This window comes from Nuphar pumila, chromosome 4, assembly GCF_984573655.1.
Source record: "Nuphar pumila chromosome 4, dmNupPumi1.hap1.1, whole genome shotgun sequence".
Lineage (NCBI taxonomy): Eukaryota > Viridiplantae > Streptophyta > Magnoliopsida > Nymphaeales > Nymphaeaceae > Nuphar > Nuphar pumila.
Genome location: NC_143252.1, coordinates 119,345,227 through 119,369,665, shown reverse-complemented (window position 1 = coordinate 119,369,665; position 24,439 = coordinate 119,345,227). Strand labels below are relative to the sequence as shown.

The 24,439-nt window shown below is 35.0% G+C and overlaps 1 protein-coding gene across 8 annotated transcripts in view; it reads right to left on the bottom strand.

Moving 5' to 3' along the window:
- The window catches only part of LOC149840809 (uncharacterized), a 122,896-nt gene that overhangs the window by 29,139 nt on the left and 69,318 nt on the right, over positions 1 to 24,439 (bottom strand). For all 8 annotated transcript variants that reach the window (XM_090003352.1, XM_090003351.1, XM_090003349.1 and 5 more), the window contains 2 exons: positions 23,501 to 23,578; positions 9,691 to 9,818 (listed from right to left, as the gene is read on the bottom strand). In XM_090003352.1, coding sequence (XP_089859478.1) covers positions 9,691 to 9,818; positions 23,501 to 23,578 — 206 coding nt within the window. The remainder of the gene's footprint in view (positions 1 to 9,690; positions 9,819 to 23,500; positions 23,579 to 24,439) is intronic.

Here is a 24,439-nt window from a genome sequence, read left to right as displayed (position 1 = left end):
GCCATTATGTTCGAGACGAATATCTCAAGGGAACCATCACATTGCCATATGTCACTTCAGAGTATCAACTAGCTGACTTATTCACCAAGGCGCTCCCAACTCCACGATTCATGTTTCTTCTTGGCAAACTTTCGGTCTTCTCCCCGTAAAGTTTGAGGGGGCGTGTTAAATTATGTATATATAAATATATATATACATATACTTATATATATATATATATACATTAGTATATATATATATAAGTATATATACGTATATATGTATATATACATAATTATATTTTCTTTTTCTGTTTTGTATAAACCAAAAACCCGATAGGGGTATTTTGGTAATTCCCAAATGTACCTTTTTCTTTTTCACCTTTTTCTCTTTTTCCCTTTTTTTCTTTTTCCTTTTTTATTTCTTATTTTTGCTTTTTGGAATCATAAAGGGGCCCCACCCATCTAGTCGTTGGGGCCCCAACAGTCATATTTATGACCGTTGGGGCTCCCAACGACTAGAAGGGAGCCCCCTTTATGGGTCCTCTTTAGTGCTTCCCTCCTCTATTTAAAGAGGAGGTTCCCCCTTGTAAAAGTATGGGTTTTTACACCCTTCTCTTCCTTTCTTCAATAAATCCAACTTATGACTTTAAGTCATTTCCTATATTTGTGAGTTTTGTGTGTGCACATTTGGTGTTTGTGTTCTTGGCTCTTGTAGTCACTCTTAAGGAGTGACTTTTTGCTCTATTGGTGCTTCCGCCTCTTTTCATTACATATTAAGCCTTACTCAATGAGATTTAACGTGAACAAGAGCCTATTTCCTATACTAAAGCAAGTAAGAATTATCGGTGGATCGAAGCAATGAACGAAGAGATGAGTGTGATGCGTTATTGTCAAACATGGGAATCATTAATACGCCACTAGTTAAGAATGTAGTTGGGTGCAAATGAGTATGTAAGATAAAATACAGAGCAGACGGTAGTCCGGAGAGATACAAGGCATGTCTGGTTGTTAAGGGATACACCCAAGAGCACATATTAGATTATGACGAGACCTTTACGCCTGTGATCAAAATGATGACTATAAGGTTAGTCTACATAATTGGAAATTATATCAAATGGTTGTAAAGAATATGTTTTTGCATTGAGACCTGAAAAAAGAAGTTTACATGGAGCAGTCGTCGGGTTATACAAAAGGTGATCTACATCGAAAGGTATGCAAATTAAAAAGGTCCCTATATAATTTAAAACAGGCCTCTAGGGCTTGGTTTCGGAGATTTTCAGATGAAATTCGGGCATATGGTTTTTAACAAAATCAGGTGGACTACTCGTTATGCACTTGCACTGGGAGTCACAACATTACCATACTATTGATATATGTGGATGATATTGTCATCACCAAGATCTCTATTGATTATATAAATCTCCTGAAGAATTACATGTAGAGGCAGTTTTAGATGAAAGGCTTGGGTGTGTTAAGGTATTTCCTTAGGGTGGAAGTGGATTGCAGCGAAGAAACAATGTTTTTTGTCAAAACAAAAATATGCCATGGATATGCTCCAAAGAAGTGGTATGAGAGATTGTAGGCATGCATCCACACCTGTACAGATTAGCTCAAAACTGAAAATGGATGAAGGCATAGTAAAGATCCGAGACAATACAAAAGTATAGTGAGAACACTTCAATATTTAACCTTTACACAACCAGATCTCTTATGCAGTCAATCAAGCGTCCTAATATATGCATCATCCTAGAGGACACTTAGAGGTAGTGAAGAGTATTCAGAGATATGTTAAGGGTACCATGAAGGATGGGTTGAGGTACATCAAAGAGTGTGATAACCCATTGGTTGTCATTGGTTTTACAGGGCTGGTTGAGCCGGTGATCCCAATATGTGAAGGTCTATGGATATTTTGTGTTTCTTGGTAACAACCTAATATCTTGGAGCAGTAAGAAACAAAGAACCATTGCAAGATTGAGTGCAGAAGCTGAATATCGATCCATGGCAATCTTAGTAGCAGAAGTGATGTGGATCAGACATATACTTATCACCCTAAAATACAGCATAGGAAAGTCCCTGATATATTGTGATAACCATAGTGCTATCAAAATATCCATGAACCCTATTTATCATGGGAAGACAAAACATATTCAGATTGATCAACACTTTATAAGGGAGAAAATAGAAGATCAAGAGATAAAAGCATGGTTTGTTGGTTTTGAAAATCAGATGGCTGATATATTCACGAAAGTACTGTCGAAGGCGCGATTCTGGTTTCTTAAAGGCAAGCTGTCCATGATAAAGAAGACATGTATAGCTTGAGGAGGCAGGCTGTTAGAAATATTGTGTATTTGCATAAGGGTAAAATTGTCCAATGTTGTATTTGTATAGTCATGTTATTAACCTTTTGTATTAAGGGTAAAGCTGTACTTTCTCATACCCTAATGTATTGCTTATATGTTGATCAATGAGATTAGAACCCACTAGTGAAAATCGAGGGTTTTTGGCTGCACCCTCTTGACGTCTCTTCCTCTTCCTTTCTCACACAATATACAACTCTTGGTGGATGGCATAAAGCTTTTAGGGCATACCCCTCATGATGGAACACTATTGTGCTATATCCTGTAGCCATATATAGATTCCAGAAAAGACCCAAAAATTCCTTCATTGTACTATGAGATCTGCAGTTTAGCCCATCCCACATTCATTTGTATAAAAGGTAGCATCTCAACATCATTAACCTTGGTTCATCTTCTACTGTTTTAACACCCATGGATGATAATGAGCTCCTATTTGAAGAGACATTTTTTTATGGGAATACACTTCTCCTGAATATGTACATCTTATATAACTAATCTGATGGCATCTACACATAAAATGTAGGTTTTAAGTCAAATCACCTATCATCCATGATGACATAACTTCAATGACGTATCACACACTTTGAGAAGAAACCACATCAGTGATCCTGCCTCTTAGCAATATCAAGTAACTAAACTCTAGCATCACCATATAAAATACTAGCAGTACAATCTAATCAAGCCCCACAAGAAAGTTAACCCATTCTGGCCAGTTACAAAATAAAACTGTTTCAGGCATACAAATCATTTTGGCTATGAAGTAACAACATAGCTTTAAGGGTTCCTCAACTGTGTAGATGAAATCAAGGGAAATTCATAACCACATGAAAGAACATAAACTGCGATACAAAAGATATCCAGTTGAAGTGCAGATTGATCGATGATGAAATTAAAATAAGTTGAAAAAATTGGGCCAAAGTGTAAGATAAAGTAAATAAAAACACCCCAGATAATTCTATGGGTTATTTACAAAAGCATACACAGTTGTTTTTTCATAATTGACTCATACATAAAAAAATTAGATAATTCAAATGCATACTCATTTTTATCTTTGGTTATTCAAATGCATATCTGTGGTAACTATCCTCCAACTATAGTTAGGAATCAATAAACTCCAAATGCTACCAAATTTACCCTCATTAGAACTTTTCTGTTTACCCATTTTACCATCAGTAATGTGTTTCTTCATTTACCGCAACCTCTCTCTCTCTCTCTCTCAATATGACCGATCTTTGTGCAAATGGGTTGGGCCATGATGAGCTAATATGATTGATGTTTAAGGACCGGAGACTTTGACTCTGATAAAAAGCAAAGCCTTTAGTGTAATACCCGTGAATTTTATCAGATAAATAAACTTGAAATTTATGTCCTTAAGTTGGTACAAGGATATTTTTGCTATTTTATTTGTTTATTCGTATTCGGATCTCGGATATTATGTTTGGATGTTCAATGTCGGATCCATAATATCCTCTTCGGATCTTCGATATTCCATTTGGATCTTAGATATCGGATCACAAACATTAAATTTGATATTTAATAATAGATTCCAGTCAAATGGATCAGATCTATGGCATTGGATCCTCAATATCATGATCAAATTGATATTGGATCTAGGACGAATTGAGTGGATCCACAGAGTTTAAATCGGATTTTTAATAAGAAAAAAATTCTATATTGAACCTATAATACTTTAGGGGGATCCATAAATAGCACAGGCAATGGTTGGATCCACTTTTCTTCATTTGGATCCTGGATACCGGAGAGGTAAATAGGGTAGGGTCCAATTAAAATTTTACTTAGATCCATAACAAGTCACTTGGAATCCAAGATAACGTATCTGGAATCCAAGATAACGTATCTGGAATCCATAGAAATCTAATTTGGGTTCATAATCGAAATTTTAGTACTTTAAAATTTTAAAAGTTTTGGATCGTTGGATGGATCCGAATGGCCCAAAGCTTGGACCCGAACCGTAATGGGTCGCGGGTCACCATATGGAGGACCCGAGATGAAAAAAAAAGGGAATAGATCACGTTGAAAATAACGTGTGTTAAAAAGGGTGAAAAAAAATGTTAAAGTTAAGGAGGAGAAAACGCAAACCCTAAAAAGGGTTACGTTTGAGATAAGAAAGAGAAGGGGCTGCGTGTTTTCACGCAGCCGGAAATGGATGAGGGAGAATGGGTAACCGACCCCTCTCCCACACGATCTCCTCCGATTCTCTCTCCCTCACATCTTTTAAGACCCCCCCTCCACACCCTCTCTCTCTCTCTCTCTCTCTCTCTCTCTCGTTCACGGTTCAAGGAAGGGATTTTTCATATTCACGACTGCTCGAGAACACGGCAAAAGAGGGAAAAGCTTCAATAAAAGGTAGGGTTCTATGACTTTGTCATATGCTTTGTTCAAGGATGCAATGATACATTGCATTCCCTCTTTTTCATGTTGTTGATGAGTTAGGGATCGAATATTGGTTCCCTTTTTGGCATATGTGCATTTGTATGCAACTATCACATACTCTAATGTTTGTGCATCACCTGTATTAGATGCATCAGGAATGTTATTCGAATAACTATTGAAGATTAGGGCTTTGTTTTTCAGATTACTTTTGTTATTTTATTAATCAAGCATGTCATTTTTTTTAAAAGATTATATCCTAACATTATATTTTTTTTCTCAACCGATTAAGAGGGGTTTTCTGGTGTTTTTACTTCATGGATGTTTCCTGGTGCTCATTGATTCTTTAACTTTCGATCTTTTGTGTCTGCATTGCTCTGTTTTGATTAGATCATTGGTTTTGAGCTCAATAGGAAAATTTTAACAACTTCTGATTCTTGAAGACAACCTGACGCCAAATGCACCCATGTACACACGCAGAGCTAATTCACATATGATTGGTTGAACTACTTTCTGAACTATAGTAAAGAAAAATCATGGATTCCAGTTGATTATAATTAACCCTTCACTGCTGCATGTAAGGATTGGTATTATGCATCTGTTTGAGATCGTACAGTGGAGATCTCATCTCGTGGACCTGTTGTTCCTCTCCACCTCTCTGTACATTGTCAATCAGGTCATTGTTAGTTGGGAATGTATTGTTCATGGCATTCTTGTTTGATACAAATTTACGTTTATAATATGATGCAGTAGCCACAAGAGTGTATCTCATATCGTTAGGGTAGACTTGGATAACCAGTCTTGTATACATTTAAGAAAATGGATATAGTGGTTCCTGTTTATTATTTTCACTTGATTTGCACCTGGACATAGATTCTTATTTCAATCAAACACCATACTCTCAGGCGCTGCCACTGCTGGAAAGGGGTAACAGATGTGGCAGTTCCTTCTACTTAAGCAGTAAACTGTTTTATTCACATGTCTATGCAGATTTGGTATTCTTGTTGTTATCAAATCAATCGAAATATTAGCTATTGCCAAGGACAAACTTATTAAACCTGAAGGAAACCAAGACTTCAATGGTTTCCCTATTATCTACTTATCAGAGATTAGTTGCTGGTTGTAATTTGAAGTTTACACCATAATACTGCTGAAAAACGTGATAGGGTTGCAGCTGCTCTTACTCAAGCATTAAATGGTCTTTTATTCATACAACTATGAAAGTTCTGTTCCCTTTCTAGTTTTACTGATTCAATTGAAGTGTCTGTTGTTGCCAAGGGTAATCTTATTAAAACAAAGATGAAACAAACAACCCAATGGATTGCTGGTTAGGTACATAGCATATGTTAACCACTGGTTATATTGTAAGGACATTGAAAATGTTAGAAATTTTGTTTTAAATATATTGCAAATGTATCCTGTAGTTGTCGATTGCTATATACTAAAAGTTTGTATCTTATTTGAATAGCCATGACAATGACTGGTATAGGTATTTATTCAGTGGAATCGACCTTCTTGGTTACCATGTGGTAATTTGTGATTTCCAGTTCAGGATATTAAGCTACATATAAACTTGAGGTTCGACTGCATATTAAGTTGTATAATAAGTTGATATTTAGCTGCATATTAGGTTGATGCTCAAATGCATATTTAGCTCCATAGTAAATTGATGTTCAAATGTATATTAAGCTGCATAATTTATGATGTTCAAATGCATATTTCCTAAAATGTTCAAAATGCCCATTAAGTTGTATATCATCTGGAATGTTCAAATGCGGAAGTGATTTAGAGATAGGTGTATATAAATGCATTACAAAATCTTCGAGATTACACAACATGATCTCTGAATGAAACAAACGGGTCTCTGCTTGTTTGGCAAGAACTGCCAGTGCCCGTCACCATGTGTTGGGACGTTGCAAGTGTAAAATCTAATGGCAATTTGCTATATAAAAAAAAAATGAATGATGATCTCGTAACCGAGCCTGCGGGTCAATATACTGTGGCACATAAGTGTTAAGTCAGGGTGTTGAGGGTCACACACTAGCCCTCGAAATTAAAAAAAAAAAAGAATACACATGTAAATTCACACATATATGAATATTCGTGCTTGACGGTTTAAAGGTACCGGAGCACTCTGGGTGGATCTACGCAATTTCATAGATAAAGGTGGGTTAACATATCTATTTAAGGTATGAACAGTTGTGGATCTACTACTACTGTAGTATGATTCGAAATTTTGGAAAACTCCAGTGTCTTTGAGTTATTGGATTCAGACCAGGGAAAACCCTGATAACTCGGGAAATACAAATTAATAAGATAGCAACCCACTCAGATTCGAGTTTACCTTGGAGAGGGTAGGTGGTACACAACTCCAGAGACATGTGTTTCTTGCTTCGAGCTGCAATGGCTCGTTAGTCTCCCGTCCTCGGAGTTAGGGGACACGGACTACCAAATCTTGTCCTAGGCGGTAGCTCCATGTTCTTCTGCAGAAGTTAGGGATGCATCATGTTGTTTGGGCCTTTGGGAGGTTCTCTCGGTTATTCAACTGCTCCCTTAGGATTTCAGTTTCAGTTAGACGTTCAGGTTAATAAAACACCAAGCATAATAAACTCCCGAATGTTCTTTTCTGTTACGGTTGCCTTGACCTGCGAGTACCCGCGGGATAATTCAAGAAAAACTTAAATTAAACATTTGGTGTGTATCACTTAGACAAAATATTGTGAAATTCTGTGACCACACATGTGATTAGTTATTTAACCATGTTATTAGTTACTTGAGCATGTTATTAATATCTGAGCAAGGTTTTAAAACCCAGTGACTCGAGACTCAACTCGTTCTTTATTGACTCGTGACTCGGCAGGTCAACTCGGTGACTCGGACCGGGTTTTGTTAACTTTTGATTTTAAAAGAAAAACATTATATAATTTGTCTCAAACCATGTTTTTCAGTAAACAAGAGATGTTTTTTGGCTCCATGCAGAATCTTGGGTTGAACTGAAATAAGGAGATCGTAGCATGTGGATAAATTGTTCAAGAATGAGCAATAAGTTGGAAATGTGGAATGAAAGAGCACAATTTATTCCAATTACATAGATGTCTTTATGCATTAAAAATGCACATGCCTATAAAGAAAAGAGATTTTTTTGTTGGATGTGATAAGGCAAGGTGAGGACAATTGGTTTTGATTAAAGGGGTATAGCCAATATGAGATACAAAGAAAATATGAAGTCTGAAAGGACAAGAAAGAAGCACCAAGTAGATGTTGGAACTCTACGGATGTTAAGGCCAAAGTTATGTATGACTTTGTTCCAGTTTCTTGTCTATTATGCCTTCATAAAGATGGGGCAATAAGGAAAGGTGTGAGGAGAAAACCAAATTCTTCCTTGTTATATAGTTATGTTAGTAAAGTTTAAAGCAAAATATTAAATGCATTTATGCAAAGAAACTGCAAAAAATATAATTGTGTAGAACAGAATAAAAGCAACAATCTACTTGATCATAAAATATTAATTAGCTGTTGTTGAATCTGAAGATTGTCCTACCTGATGCTTCTAGAAATAGATTCATATCCAATAACATTTACCTTAGATCATAGTCACAGATTGTCTTCTTTGCATATTGAAGACATTAAGTAAGAAAGTAACAACAATATTCTCAATAATATTACAATTTTTTTTTATTCTAAAATACCCAAAAAATCAAATTTTAAACATCCCAGAACTCGCCCGAGTCAGGCCGAGTCACAGTCGAGTCTTTGCAGACCGAGTTTAGCTTGCCGGGTTGACTCGCTGGAGGGTCGAGCCGAGCCGAGTCAACCGAGTCACCGAGTTGACTCGGTGAGTTTTAAAACCTTGTACCTGAGCATGTGATTAGTGATTTAAATATGTGATTATTTATTTGATTAGGTGATGATTCATGATATGCTTTTCATGAGTTAGAATTGTGATAGGCAATAAATTAGTTTTATGTTACTTAGTCCTCTATACCATACTTAATATCATGCTTTATTGTCCATCGTTATTCAATTACATTGCATACTTGTTACATAGTACATCTGCAAAAATCATAGTATTCTCCTTCGCAGACTGGTTGTAGTCTGACACAAATTATATTACTATTTTTCAGGAGAAGAGTAAAAGATTAAGAGTGTTTGTGGGATGATATGCGGACCAAGATATATGATCTATTGTGTTCCCGGGATGTTATATTTCAATTTGGTTATTGTTAAATGTGTTATTCAGTTATTCTGAACTCTGATCTTATATTTTAAACTTTTTATTAAAAATGAAATGAATGTTAATTGCTTTGAAGATTCCTGTGACGCGTTTGAAATGCTTAGCCTGGTTGAATCGAATATTTCCGCTGTTTTTTTTTTAAATTCCTCAAAATTTGGTTAAATTTTGGGGCAGACCTGCTTAGGATTTGAGAGTTGTGATATTGGGTAGAGATGCAAATGGTCTAGAGTATTGCTATATCTGGATGGCATGAATCCAAATCTGGGTCATATTGCAGATGCAGTCAGGACTAACAAGACAAGAGAGAGAGAGAGGTGCTAATTCAATGACAAGAGTGAAGACGGTTTGTGCATTCCATACCATTTCATTGTGAAACATGGTGGTGTGTGCAGGTAAATGTAAAAGATGGTTACGAAGGGATTTAAGAAATAAAAAGAAAAAGGAAAATGGAGACATCAGAAATAAGTAAAAAGTGGTGACTATTTTTAACAACTATCAGGGAAAAATGAAGATATGGAGGTGAGAATATGAACATCTTAAGAACAAGCCCCAGTAAGTTTTTGGTTAATGATAGAAGAAATGAAGTATGGATTTGAATTACCTATTTTTCTGGGAATAAATCTGAATTACTAAAAAAGATTGGAATTTTGTAAACAACCCTAGTTTTATCAAGTGCATGGGGATGGTACACACACATATAATAGAGAGAGAGAGAGAGAATCGATACCCGAGAGATGCAGCAAGCTCCTCGGATGAAACAGAATGTGGATCCAGCCCTCTAGGCAAACGTGCATTACAGATTTGGTCATACTGGCAGCCACCAGAGCCATCTTTTTTGTCCCCTTCTATAGTGACCTAGGAAAAAAGACCATGAAAACAGGAAATGTTTTTCCATAATGCTTTGAGATTAAAAAAATGAATTGTGGTTTCACGTGGTATATATGTGAAATTAGCATCTGCGCTTCCCCAAATAAGATTAGCTAAACAGCAGTCCGTCTAATTTATCACATATTAATAAAAATCCCCACTTTAATTACCAGTGCCAGCAGATGAAAAGCTAACATAATCTTCAATAATCATGCACTAACAAGCTGGTATTATATTGAGAAAAATACAAGTATTCTACGAAGCACCTGGGATAATGAGATCAGCCCACTGTTCCATGGGTTTTGGAATTGGATCTTTATGCCTACACAAGCTACACGTTGGCTCCTTGACATGTTCGAGCAAAAATCTCATAAAACCTAAGCCAACCATTTACTTAGGAAGCTTCGAGAAGAGGTGTTAGCCAACGGCTATGGCAGAAATAGGCAAAGGAATCTGATATTTCCATCCAAACCAATTATGGCCTTGACAGTGCCACTGAAACTCACCCATAATGGGCTGAGTTCATTAGACCAGGTGTTCGGGAGAACACCGATGATTCTCCACGGTATTTCTGAAAACTGACTTAGCAGCAGTTGTGCTAACTTGAGTACTTAATTGTGATTACATCAAGTCCACTGTCTATTGTAATCATTTGTGCAACCATGTTCTTGGCATGCAATCAATCAAAATTTAGTTTGTTATTGCAAGTCTCTGAAGATTACTTTTAGCGACAGAAGTCTTATGCCATAAATAATATCAACAACAAATGCAGAAGCAGGTCCATATTAAGTAGTTCAACCTAGAAAAATGCACATCATACTAAAAAACCTCATTAATGAAAGAAGATGAGTTCTTGGATTATCACCAAGCGAATCTTCAAATGGCTTCAATCAAAATACCGAAGAGACCATTCACAAGAACCACAAGGGTGTAAGAAAGTAAGCGGAAATGTATAATAAGAATGCTTAATGCATTCACACAGTCCAATAATCGACAAGCACAAACCCACAATGGGGAATATAGAAATAGTCCACTAAGGGACAACACAAGAAGCCTTCAAAGAAGGCAACACATAAAAATATAAGAATCATTATTGAATGAGGGCTTAAAAAGCCATGAAATACAAGAGAGGGGAACCCCTTATTTATACAAAAAAGGAGAAGAAGTGGGAGCCATTGGGGGCTCCCACATATAGTCGTTGGGGGTCAAACGACTACATGTGGGACCCCCAATGCTTTGATAAAAAATAAAAAATAAAAAATTAAGTAAAGAAAAATATCGTATTTAATGAAAATAGTTGTTTCTAAAACAACTATGTGAAATGACTAAAATACCCCTATAGGGTATCACACACACACACACACACACACACACACATATATATATATATATATATATATATATATATATATATATATATATATATATATATATATATATATATATATATATATATATATATATATATATATATATATGTGTGTGTGTGTGTGAGTACATATATTTTAACACCCCCCCTCAAACTTTACGGGGAGATGACCGAAAGTTTGCGAAGTAGGAAAATAAGACGGAGAGCTTTAGTAAAGAAGCCCCACTCTTCAAAGAAAAACTTCATCTTTATGGTATTTCAGAAAATTCGTGCAACTCTAAGTCTTCAAAAAAGCCTTTATTGGTGATCATCCCCAAGTCTCTTCATTGGTTATCTCTATGATGAGGGTATCACATTTCAAAGATCCGGTACAGAATGAACAAACCAAAAAAAAAACTCAAAGTATACAAGAAAAAAATATTCTAACCCAAGAGTTGCAACAATAATATATTGAAAAGCAAGAGTGGTTTAAACTAGATAGTAACAACTTTTCAAATCATTAGATAAAAGGCAGCATTCCTCAAGGACGACGGTAAATCATAATTATCTTATTTAAAGGACATGATCCATTAAGATGAAATAAACACTTATGCATAAAAATTATTTTAGAAGAAATAGTGATCTTCTAAAAAACATACTAATTTCTCAAAAAAGTGTCTATTAAGAGACATTTCAAACAAATCCCATAAAAAGGATATCTAAATGGAATATCATAATAGGATAATGAATCTTTATTTATCAAAAACTACATAAGCATTTCAATCAAGCACTATGTGAAAAAGTCTTCAAAAAAACAATGTATAATGTCTACAAAGAGACAATAAACACGAAGAGCAAAAAGCTCCATGCATTAGAAAGAGCTACTTAACTTCATGCTAATATATACATTATACATAACTTTTATGCATAATTGAGAAAATGTCATCAAGACTAAAAGAACATCAAGTTCGAAAGATGACTTTAATGTGAAAAAATCTTCAATAAGATTAAGTCAAAAGATGACTTGATTAACCCACAAGAATCAGAAGGAGGCTAAGTGCATGCAAGCACTAATTCCTCATAAAGGGATGCACACAAGGGCACATTACATAAATGGAAACACAAATGCTGAAAGGCATAAAAAATAAGAACTTTTATTGAAGTGAATAGGAGCTTTGCTAGAAAGCTTAACACCACAAGCACTTAGTGTGCAAAATTCACAAATCCATTATAGGGTAAATTTCAAAATGTAAAAATGATTTCCAAATATGTATATCAATGATATGAATTTTTATCGATAAATATTTTTCTATGCAAGGAAGAAACAAGTAGTAAGGATTAAAATTTAGAAAGAAATCTCATATGATAAATGGAATGATACATGCAAATCAAAACCAAGTTAAGAATTCCCGTAAATATGGAATTTTGCAAATCTCAACAATAGTTCATCCTACTACAAGCAATCACCTCATTAGACCTCCAAAACCCACAAATCAAGTGTATAAGGGACTAGAACAAGAATATAAATATAATGTTACTAAAGAGCCAAAGGACCACACGAAGGTGTGAATAAACACCTCTTGTCTACATATAATGATATTTGAAATGAGTGTATCAGCGACTAGAATAAGAGTACAAAAGCCAACCATGGGCTAAAAATCATACATGAAAGTGTGAATAAACATCTTTTGTCTACATATAATGACACTCAAAATCTATTATGTTCAGCGACTAGAACAAGAGTACAAAGCCAACAATAGGCTAAAAACACACACGAAGGTGTGACTAAACAACTTTTGTCTACATATAATGACACTTAAAAAAAGTGTGTCAGCTACTAGAGCAAGAGCACAAAGCCAACAATGGGCTAAAAGCACACACGAAGGTGTGAACAACCATTTCTTGTCTACATATGATGACACTTAGATAAAAAGCATAAAAAGAGAAGACACTTGAGGCAAGAAAGCTTGTAATGAAAATACAATTTAAAAAATATCAATTTTTCAATATATCTAGAAACACTATGGTCTCAAAAGTTAGACATCCATCACAGGTACACATAATTAAGAGCATCTATAACAAAGTCAATGGCCAAAGAACAAATGAGTGATACCACACACTCATACTCAGAGATCACAAAACATGTCATTTAGAGTCAAACTACAAGTTGACAATCTAAAATGACATAACACAAGGTGCACGTAACTCACCTCAACAAACATCTTTGATTCAATAATAACAAGGCCAAGAAGATCGATGCATTATATAAAGTTTGTGATGGGCTATACAAATGCCATAAAAAGGCAACAAATATTTATGAAAGTTATTTTCCAAGCAAAATACCGATTTGAAAAAACATGGTTTCAAATCAAATAATGGTAGATGGAAAAAACTTGAACTTATATGCTCATGTAATTATAAGTATTGTTAACATAAGCAAGTTATAAATAGCTAACTTATCTAATTTATAAAAGGAACCGATTGGAACATATAAAGTTCCAAAATTTTTCCTATGATAATTTTGGTGATGTAAGAAGATAGAACTTACAAACAAAAAGATTTTTCACAAATGATCTCTCATAAGAACCATATAGGTTCACACACAAAGCTTTCTCACATGAACCACTAGGGTTCACACATAAGAGCAATAAAGAGAAAGCAAAATATAAAAGAGAAATGAATTTCATTCAAGTGAGATAAAACCCACAAATAATCAATTTTTAAGAACCCCAAATGGAACTTCAAAAAGAAGCTCACAAGAGATCTTTCTCAATGAACACAAAGATTCATTCAACACACTCACAAGAACCGAAATACTCAAAAGAGTGCACACACTAAGAGAGAAAAATATATCTCATTAAAGTGGGATGAACCCACACAGAAAATTAAGTTTTAATAAGAATCATGCTTATTATAAGCAATTCTTCAAAAAGAGTTCATGAGTACATCAATCAAGAGATAAATGCAATAAAGCATATCATATGCAAGGAATCCAATGATTCTAAAAATAATGTAAATGATATCGAAAAAATACTATTTAGATTTAGCTCACAACATGATTATGAGACAATTAATATCATTAAAGAGAGTCAAATAAAAGGCCAAGTGCATATATTCTCATAGAGGAAAAAAAACTCATGCAATAATTAAGGCCACATATCTTGTACAAAAGACATGTTTGCAACCAAATAAGTGCAAGTGATAGGATTTATATAAAATTTTACATTTTAAGCATGTAATGAGTCAAAAGTTTTAAACACGAACACGGATGTCTATCAAGGATGAAATATAAATTGTATTTGACGATTATCATATATATATATATATATATGTGTGTGTGTGTGTGTGTGTGTGTGTGTGTGTGAAATGCAAGTTTATATTTTGTAAAATAAGATATCATTATCAAATCATTAAGATAAGAATATGATTGATGAAACATCTAGAATTAATAATTCATGACTATATATAAACATATATATATATATTAGAGTTATTTTCGAAAAGGCTTCAAGATTCAAACATGATACATATATCTAGTTTCCTTAAAACAAGTTCAATGATGGTTAAAATACTATTTTAGAATTTTCAAAAAAAAAAAAACATACATTTTGTTTTTATTTTAATCATGCAAAATATATGTATATATATATGTTTGCATATATATATAATGGTAAAGAAAAAACAAGTGTTTTTCTCATGCGTAATGCATGGACTAAATACTTGAAAAGTGTAAGAATACATGCCAAGTAATTCCAAGTAAAAGGAAGAGAGATAAGAAATAACAAACACTTCACCAAAGGATAGAGAAAGAAAAGAGGTAACAAATACTTCACTACTTTTTCAAATTTTTGAATATCACGTTTCCTGATGCACCGAAGGACTAGCATGATTATAACCGAGCTATGATACCATGTAAGAAAGTATGCGAAAATGTATAATAAGAATGTTTAATGCATTTACACAGTCCAATAATGGACAAGCACAAACCCACAATGAGAAATATAGAAATAGTGGACTAAGGGACAACACAAGAAGCCTTCAAAAAGGCAACACATAAAAATATAAGAATCTTTATTGAATGAAGGCTTAAAACGCCATGAAATACAAGAGAAGGAACCCGCTATTTATACAAAAAAGGAGAAGAAGTGGGAGCCATTGAGGGCTCCCACATATGGTCGTTGGAGCCCCCAACGGTCATATTTATGACCGTTGAGGTCCAACGACTACATGTGGGACCCCCAATGCTTTGATAAAAAAGCAATTACAAAAAAAAAATATATATATATCTTATTTAATGAAAATAGTTGTTTCTAAAACAACTATGTGAAATGACTAAAATACCCCTATCAGGTATTTCACATATATATATACTTATAAGTATATACATATGTAAGTACATATATTTTAACAAAGGGTTCATACACAATACCCAAGAGAGGGTATGCCATAACATAAGAAAAAAATACATATTTTATAAGCTGGGAAAAACACCCACTAAAAGAATACTTTTACAGGGGGGCAAAGCCCCATATTTATAATGCAAATGAGAGGGGAAGAGGGAGTCGTTGGGCTCCCAATGGCTGGCTCTAAATAGAGCCGTTGGGAGTCCAACGACAATCTTACCCATGTTTTTTGACTTTGGTCAAAAAGTGCAAAAAGACAAAAAAGGTTAAATTAAAAAGAATAAAATCTATTCTAACTAAACTCTAACTAAACTACATAACTAAACTAAAAAGAAAAAGATTACATATGATGTTACATTATTTAACACTTTCCCTCAAACTTACGGTTAAATAACCAAAAGTTTGTCCAATAGAAAGTGAAATCGAGGAGCAGTGAGAGGTTTGGTAAAGAAATCTGTTAGTTGATATTTTGAAGAAACATAGGGAAGATCAATGGTTCCATGTAGAAATTTCTCTCGCACGTAGTAACAATCCATCTCAATATGCTTGTTGCGTTCTTGGAATGTCCAGTTGCTGACAATATAGATAGAACTTTTGTTGTCGCAGCATAGTCGTGATGCTCATGTACTTTCAACACCCATGTCATGAAGCAAGCGCCTCTATAATGGTTGTAGCCATAGCCCTGTACTCGGCTTCAGTTGACGAGAGAGATTTTTTGTTGCTTTTTGCACCTTCAGGAAATCAATGATTCACCTAAAAATACATAGAAACCAGTAGTTGAGTGTCGATCATTGGGATCACCCCCGCAATCTGCATCAGTATAAGTAGTTAAATCTAAGGAAGAAGCATACAAGAAAAGTCCTCGAAAAATGAAAGTTTTAATATATCTAATAATGTGTAAAACGGATCCCATATGAATAGTGGTAGGAACATGCTGAAATTGGCTTGTTGTGTGAACGACATGCGCAATGTCAGGTCTTGTAATAAAAAGATAAGACAGTGCCCCGACAAGTTGTCTGTAAGGTGTTGATTTTGAAGTGGTTCCCCATCATCAATCTGCATTTTGATGTTTATAATTTCGGAAGTGTCAACCTATCTTTAATCTGAGATATCAGACCTGTCAACAATATCTAGAGCAAACTTAGATTGAGTTAGCAAATAACCTCTAGAAGAATAAGCAACTTCTATGCCAAGAAAAAAATTTAAGAAACCCAAATCACTCATTTCAAAGCAGAGTTGTCAGTCGAGGAAGTGGGAAGCGATACGGGAAGCAGAAGCGGGAAGCGAGGCACTTCTAAAATTTTAGGAAGCGGGAAGCGCGGGACGACTTAGGAGCGAACCAGGAAGCGTCTCGGAAGCGACCTAAGAAGCGAAGAAGGAAGCGACGTAGGATTCGAGTGAGAAGCGAAAGGGAAGCGAATAAGAATCGAAAGAGAAGCAAAAATGTAATTATATATTTTTATTTTATCAAAAAATAAGATTTATGTCATCATTTACAAAATAAAACATGTATCTAAGACAATAAATAATATAAGTTGCAATTATCTAACAAATGCATCATATTGTAACTATCTAGCATTTAAAAAATAATACATCAAGAGAAGATCATAATTCACATTGTTGTTGCAATCATTTAGCAAATGCATGCAAGCACTAAATAATGCATTAAGAAAACAAATAAATTTGGCTAAAAAGCCTACCTTTTTCAACGAAAGAATCAAATGACTTGTTATTTGATGTTGTGATTGTTGTAAATCTCTCTGCAACATAGAAAATGACAAATCAATATAGTACTTGACGTATAAAGCTTATTTGCAAAAATAAGAAGAAAATCCTATTAACGTGTAAAGCTTATTTGCAGATTCTGCAATGTAAAGTACTTGAGTTATATTAAATAATAGTTTTTTTTAGTGTAATATAGATCTTTTAAACAAGCCTACCAAAATTTAGGCAGGATAAGATGAACATATGGGGGTCGATGGTAGGGTGTTTGTTAATTGAATAAGATCTACCAAGATCACAGATAAGTAAGGCTTGGTGTTTGACAACTGATAAAGAGTATGACTGAAGTATTTGAAAATGATGCACCTTTCAGAAATGGGTGCTGTATGGCAATCTTTTTTCAAGTGCATCTAAATTTTCTCCAATTTCAAGATATTCCTGTCTTTCCTTTTCCATGGTACAAATATATCAACCCTTTTTAGGTTGAATGAGATAGCTGGATGGTTGGGTTGCTCTATCATTCATAATTAAGGGTTCCTGAGCTCGAATCCCATGGGGATTATTGCGTAACTTAATCGAATATGAAGAAGAAAAAAGTGTATCAGCTCTTTCCAACAAGAGCGCATCTTTAGTAATTTGATGCTATCGAGAGTGAAATAGCTGACTTTTTTTATAAGGTGGTTTTTGGACGTCATTGTTCAGGCCCGAGCCTTCTTACTCTGATCTGTTGTCTGGTTTCTGGACTCCTGCAGATGACACCCATGGCTTTGTTGTGCCATTTGTTGACCAATCTCGTGAGGAAAGTAATCCTCTAGTGAGGCAGTTTCAAGAGCAAGGAGGCAAGTTTCAGGCACAGGGAGGTATTAGCCTTCCAATTCATTGATGAGGGAGTCAAGCACAAGATTGCCTACTAATGAACTGGCTTATCAGAAATCTGGGACTTTTATATGCAGTACGCCGAGTAGGTGTCCCGTGACGTGCAATTCGACAATCGAACAACAACCGGGTAACTGGTTATTACCTCCAACACCATCTCATATGGAAAGTCCATCTCATCCAGTAGGAAGGGGTATGCTAAACTAAGGGTGAGATGGAGAGATGGGTATGTACCTAAATGGATTCATCGTCGGTCGGTGGAGGTCGTCGGACGTCGGTGAAGGTCGCTGAATTCTGGATTCCGTCGATCGGTTGCCAGAGAGAGGAGAGAAGGGCGGAGACTCGGATTCAGCTGCGGCGTGAAAAAAAAAAAACCTAAAGCCCTTTCGAGTTTTGTTTTCACGGGTTTTTCAAAATCTCTATTTTGACCTTACTAAAAAAACTCGTTCTTGTAATTTTTTTTTGAAAAAAAGCTTTAACAAAAGGATAAAACTATAAAATCACACCCTGTGTACCCCTTTAATGGGGTGCGCGTACCCCGTGAATGGGGTGCGCGTACCCCATGAATGGGGTGCGCGTACCCCATGAATGGGGTGCGCATACCACATGAATGGGGTACGCGTACCACATTAATGGGGTACGCGTACCCCTTTAATTGGGTATGCGCTTCCCAATATAAATGTGTGCTTTCCTGTGCATTTCAGAAGCATCGTGTTTCGCGCTTCTGAAGAGCGTATCGGGAAAGTGCGCTTCCCCTACTTTAGATGCGCTTCTGGTAACTCTGTTTCAAAGTGTGTTTTGAGAAATTTTTTAATGTTGTCAACTTCCTGCTTATCACTTCCAGTGATGATCATGTCGTCTACATAGAGGAGAAGAATAATAATACCTGTATCAGAATTCTTAACAAATAAAGTTGTGTCAGTAAGACAAGATTGAAAACCAAAATCAAGTATAACTTGACTAAATTTATCATACCAAGCTTTTGGGGCTTCCTTTAAGCCCATACAAAGCCTTATTTAAACGAAGAGCCTTTCTTTTTGGAATATTGATGCTAGATGGTGGTTCCATATACACTTCTTCGACTAAACTTCCATTGAAAAATGCATTTTTAACATCCATTTAATATATATGTCGTTTCTTTGAGGAGGCAAGAGCTATTAAGATCCTAATTGTGGTCATTCTAGCAACTGGAGCAAAAGTTTCTTCATAGTCTACTCCATACTTTTGGAAATAACCTTTGGCAACTAATCGGGCTTTAAACCTCTCAAGAGTGTCGTCACTCTTGGTTTTAACTTTATACACCCATCGATAACCTATAGGATTTTTACCTGGTAGAATATCTTGAATAGTCCAAGTACTTGCTTTTTCTAAAGCTTTTAATTTTGTTGTCATTGCTTCGACCCATTCAAACTGTTCTTTTGTTGTAGCATAGTTAGAAGGTTCTATGTAGGAGTGTATTAAGGCAATGTAGGCTTGATACTTTGGTGAAAAAGACTCATACCACACAATTTTTCTGAGAATTTTAGATACTCTAGATGACTTTTTGATTGACACTTATTCTTGTTCTTTAGTATATTTTTCGAGAGCACATGGTTTTTCTATATTACCTCGCCTACAGTATTGAATACAATCTTGATGATTACTAAATGATTTTGTATTTATCGTGTCATTTTGATCTTTTTTGACTTTCATCGATATTACCTTCATCAAGTTTTGGAACTAAGTCCAATAGAAACGAATACTCATCTATTCCCTTAGAGTTCTTACTTTCAAAAAAACTTTCATTTTCTAAGAAGGATACATTCCTTGATACATATAACTTTTTTGTTTTAAGATCAAAACATCTATAGCCTTTTTGATGACTCGCATATCCTAAGAAGGCACAAGAAATAGCACGAGGGGAGAGTTTATTATTTTTGTCAGAAAATACAAAACATTTGCAGCCAAAAACCTTTAACCTAGAATAATCTGGAATTTGTTTAAAAAGTTTTCAACAGGAGATATATTGTTTAATGAAGAAGATGGCATTCTATTAATAAGATAAATTGAGGTTAGAGTGGCTTCAGCCCAAAGTATTTGGTACTTGACGTGTAATGAGTAAGGTTCTTGTTGTTTCTATAATATGCATATGCTTTCTTTCTGCTAAACCATTTTGTTGAAGAGTATAGAGACAAGATCTTTGATGCGTAATACCATATAGATTCAAATAATCTTTAAATTCTTTTGAAAAAAACTCTCCCCCTGAATCGGTGCGAAAGATTGAAATATCATTCTTAAATTGATTTCTGACTAGATTATGAAATATTTGAAAGTGTGAGAAAACTTTGGATTTATTTTTAAGGAAATAGATCCAAGTATGTCTTGTAAAGTCATCTACGAAAATTACATAAAACCACCTTCTGATATAATAGGTGTGGGTCCCCATACATCTGAATGTATTAACTCAAGTGGTCGAAAAGAGACAAAGGTTTTTTCTTGAAAAGGTAATCTCTTCATTTTTCCAAGAATACATTTTTCACATGGAAAGTTTTTAAAATTACAAAAAAAAAAATCATCTTTGGAAAAAACTAGAACTAGGATACACTCGGATGGCCAAGTCTCTTGTGCCATAGATCCAAGTCTATTTTTTTAACATTACAACATAATGTATTTTTGAGTATTTCTAAAAAATCCATGTAGTATAAGCCTCCTTCCCTATGGCCTTCCCCAATCAGCTTCCCTGACTGGTGATCCTTCACTCGACAACCATGAGAGGAGAAGGAAACATTATATCCATGGTCAGATAATTGAGAGACAGATAAAAGATTTAAGTTGAGTTTAGGAATATATCTAACTTGTGGAATACAAAACCTTTTGAAGTTTTGAAACATATTTTTAAAATTTCTTATTCCTTTGATTTCAAGAGATGTCCCATCAGCGGTAAAAACATTTGACCCATTTGAGTTATGACATTCGGATAACATATTAATGTTTGGTGTCATATGAAAAGAAACACCTGAGTCAAGGAGCCAAAGAGATTTACCAAGATCGGAGATGACGACGAAGAAACAATGGATCCAGTGGATGAAGATGCTCCTTTGAGTAGTGGTTGAAGTGTCTCTACTAATTATGTTAAGGACATGCTTCCAATGGATGGTCTATTTGATTCTTGAGGAGCTCCGACAGAGGCAACCTTCTTTTCATATAGTTTCTTCGATTTTGGACAATAGGTTTTCACATGTCCCGGTTCTCGGCAATAGTAACAAATGACTTTCCTTTTTTTAAACTCATTTATGTGGCTCTCATCATTTGTCCTCCCATAATTTGGAGGTTTGTATGTGCGAACATAGTTTTTCGGTCTAGATACGGCTAGAACCGAGTCATCGTCACTTTTGGTGATTCTATTTTTTAGCCTATTCTCTTCCATGCTTAATTCTTCTATTGTATCTTCTATTGAGGGAACCTTTCATCGATGAAAAAGAACGGATTTGATTGATTCAAATTTCGATCTTAATCCACTAATAAAATGAAAAAAGTGCTCCGCATTTATTTGATTTTGGCGGAGTTCTATGTCTTGTAGACAATGCCACTTTGGTTCAAAAAGAGCCAACTCCTCCCATAATTTGGAGAAGCAATTATAGTATTCTCTATTACTCTTGTCCCCTTGAACCGTATTTCGAACTTTGTTTTGTATATTGCATATATGTGTAATGTCTTTAAGAGAATACATTCTCTCAAGATAGTCACAAGCATCATTGGCATGTTCAAATTTTGCAAGACTTGAATATTTCTTGATATCCACGCTACTTATGAGCCAAGACATAATCTTGGCATGTCCCATTCTTCATTCCTTCCCTTTTTTCTCGTAAGTGGTAACGGTTTTAGTTTTCTCAACCTTCGTAAGAGGTATTTCTTTCTCACCTTCAATCTTTGTAAGGATTAGTTTGGGTTCTAAATCGTTCCCATCCACTAATCCCCACAACCCCCTTCCCTATATAAAGTACTTCATAATTGAAGCCCATGTAACGTAGTTTGAATCGTTGAGTTTAATGGGTTTAATGGTGACATTATCATTGTCATCCATTTTACAAGGTTTGGATAATGAAGTAACGAAGAAAAAAAGAGTAGAGAAGAAGAAGAGAGAAAAGAATGGGTACTTCACCACGGATAATGAGTACAAGTGCTCCTCCAAGCTTTCAATCTTTTACACGATCACAATTTCACATATACTTGAAAAGAACGTCACCGCTTTTTCAAACTTCAAATGGCACGCTTCCCGATGCACCAAAAAATTTAGCTTGATCACAACCTTGCTCTGATACCATGAAAGAAGATGAGTTCATGGATTATCACCAAGCGAATCTTCAAATGGATTCAATCAAAATACTGAAGAGACTATTCACAAGAACCACAAGGGTTCATACACGATACCCAAGAAAGAGTATGCCACAACATAAGAAAAAAATATATATTTTATTGGCTGGAAAAAACACCCACTAAAAGAATACTTTTACAAGGGGGCAAAGCCCCATATTTATAATGCAAATGAGAGAGGGGAAGAGGGAGTCGTTGGGCTCCCAACTTTTCTAAATAGAGTCGTTGGGCTCCCAACTTTTCTAAATAGAGTCGTTGGGCTCCCAACGGCTCTAAATAGAGCAGTTAGGAGTGCAAAAAGACAAAAAAGGTTAAACTAAAAAGAATAAAATCTATTCTAACTAAACTAAAAAGAAAAAGATTACATATGATGTTACATTATTTAACAATTAACCAATGATAGACAGATAACCAATAAGATAATGCATAATGTAGGCTACATTTACATGATCCCAAGGACAACCCAGCAGAGGCTAAACTTAGCCTCAGAATTGCAATATACTCATCAGTCATCAGCCCAGAAAGACTATTAAAACTCCCTTAAAGGTCATACTAATTAAACACATGTTAAAATACGCCATTAATTGCAGTGGTTACACATTGACATACCTGATCCAGTACAAACAGTGAAATTTCATAATCAGGTTTACAGTCATTCTGTTTCTCAAAGAAAATCTTGTGTGATCAATTTAGCATTTGTATCAAGACAGATGCCATAACCAAGTTGCAAGAAATTTCTATGTTAGAATGTTATCAGGTATTGTTCCTCAAGATGGAAAGGATCAACAACCTGACAGCAATTCAGATGAATAATATCACTTGAAGATATCCAGTATGCACTTGATAATTAAGAAAAAAAGAAAGATTGGCAAAAAATTTACTTTTTTATGGTTAATAAAAACCAAATACATGAATTATAAGCTATTCCATCTCAATTCAATGTATAAAAATGATTTGAGACTACTTACTCGTCGTTGTGGGAACAGTTTGCAGACCTGCTTTATGACCACAGATTGTTTGTGAAGAAGTTCAGATGTAATTGCCATCTGTAATACATACAAATCCATGAATCTCACTTGCATCTATTCAGGAACAATAAACTGATAACCTCATGCTTCTTGTACATTCACGTCTGAACTTTTCATTATAGGAAAATCAAGTGGGAGAAATGGAAAGATTAAATTCTTGGAACAAGGACATGAGTAAATGTAGAAGCATATCATCTACGAATTAAAATAAAAAATTGATTCAGTGAAAAATCATAACTATAGCCACATCTAACTTTGCTACTTATATCCTAGTGTGTGGGTGTGTATGCGTGCGTGCGTGCATGAGAGAGAGAGAGAGAGAGATGATGATGATGAAACCATCCCTTGCATAAATGGATCATACATATTAATATTCATTGTGATTATATACGGCACATTGGATTTGAGAAATACCCCAGAAAGTACAGCTGATCATGGCCCGCACATGGGAAAGAGGAGCATTTGCTATTCCATTAACTTCACTTCAAAATGCCTCGCGACAACTGTATGAGATAAAATAGGGCAGTTTTCACCTAGATGCCCAAATGATGGAATGTGTAGTAGCGAAGTTGTAAGAATCATGTTATTCAATGTTGATGAATTGAAGCTCAACCTCTTGATCTTTGATCTTATCCCTGACAAACTGCTTACAAATTTTAACATCAACTACAATGATAGGTATGACAACACTTAAAGCTCATTTGAGAGCCCTAAAAGCCTTGTGCGAAGATCTCATTGTGTCCAATAAAGAGACAAAAAACCATCATAAGTAACTCATCGGTTTCAATGAAGTGCAGTCTAAATTTTTTTTTTTGTCACAGAACTGTAAAAAATGTTTCTTGAACACATGCAACATGAATAAGGATGACAATTGCATCT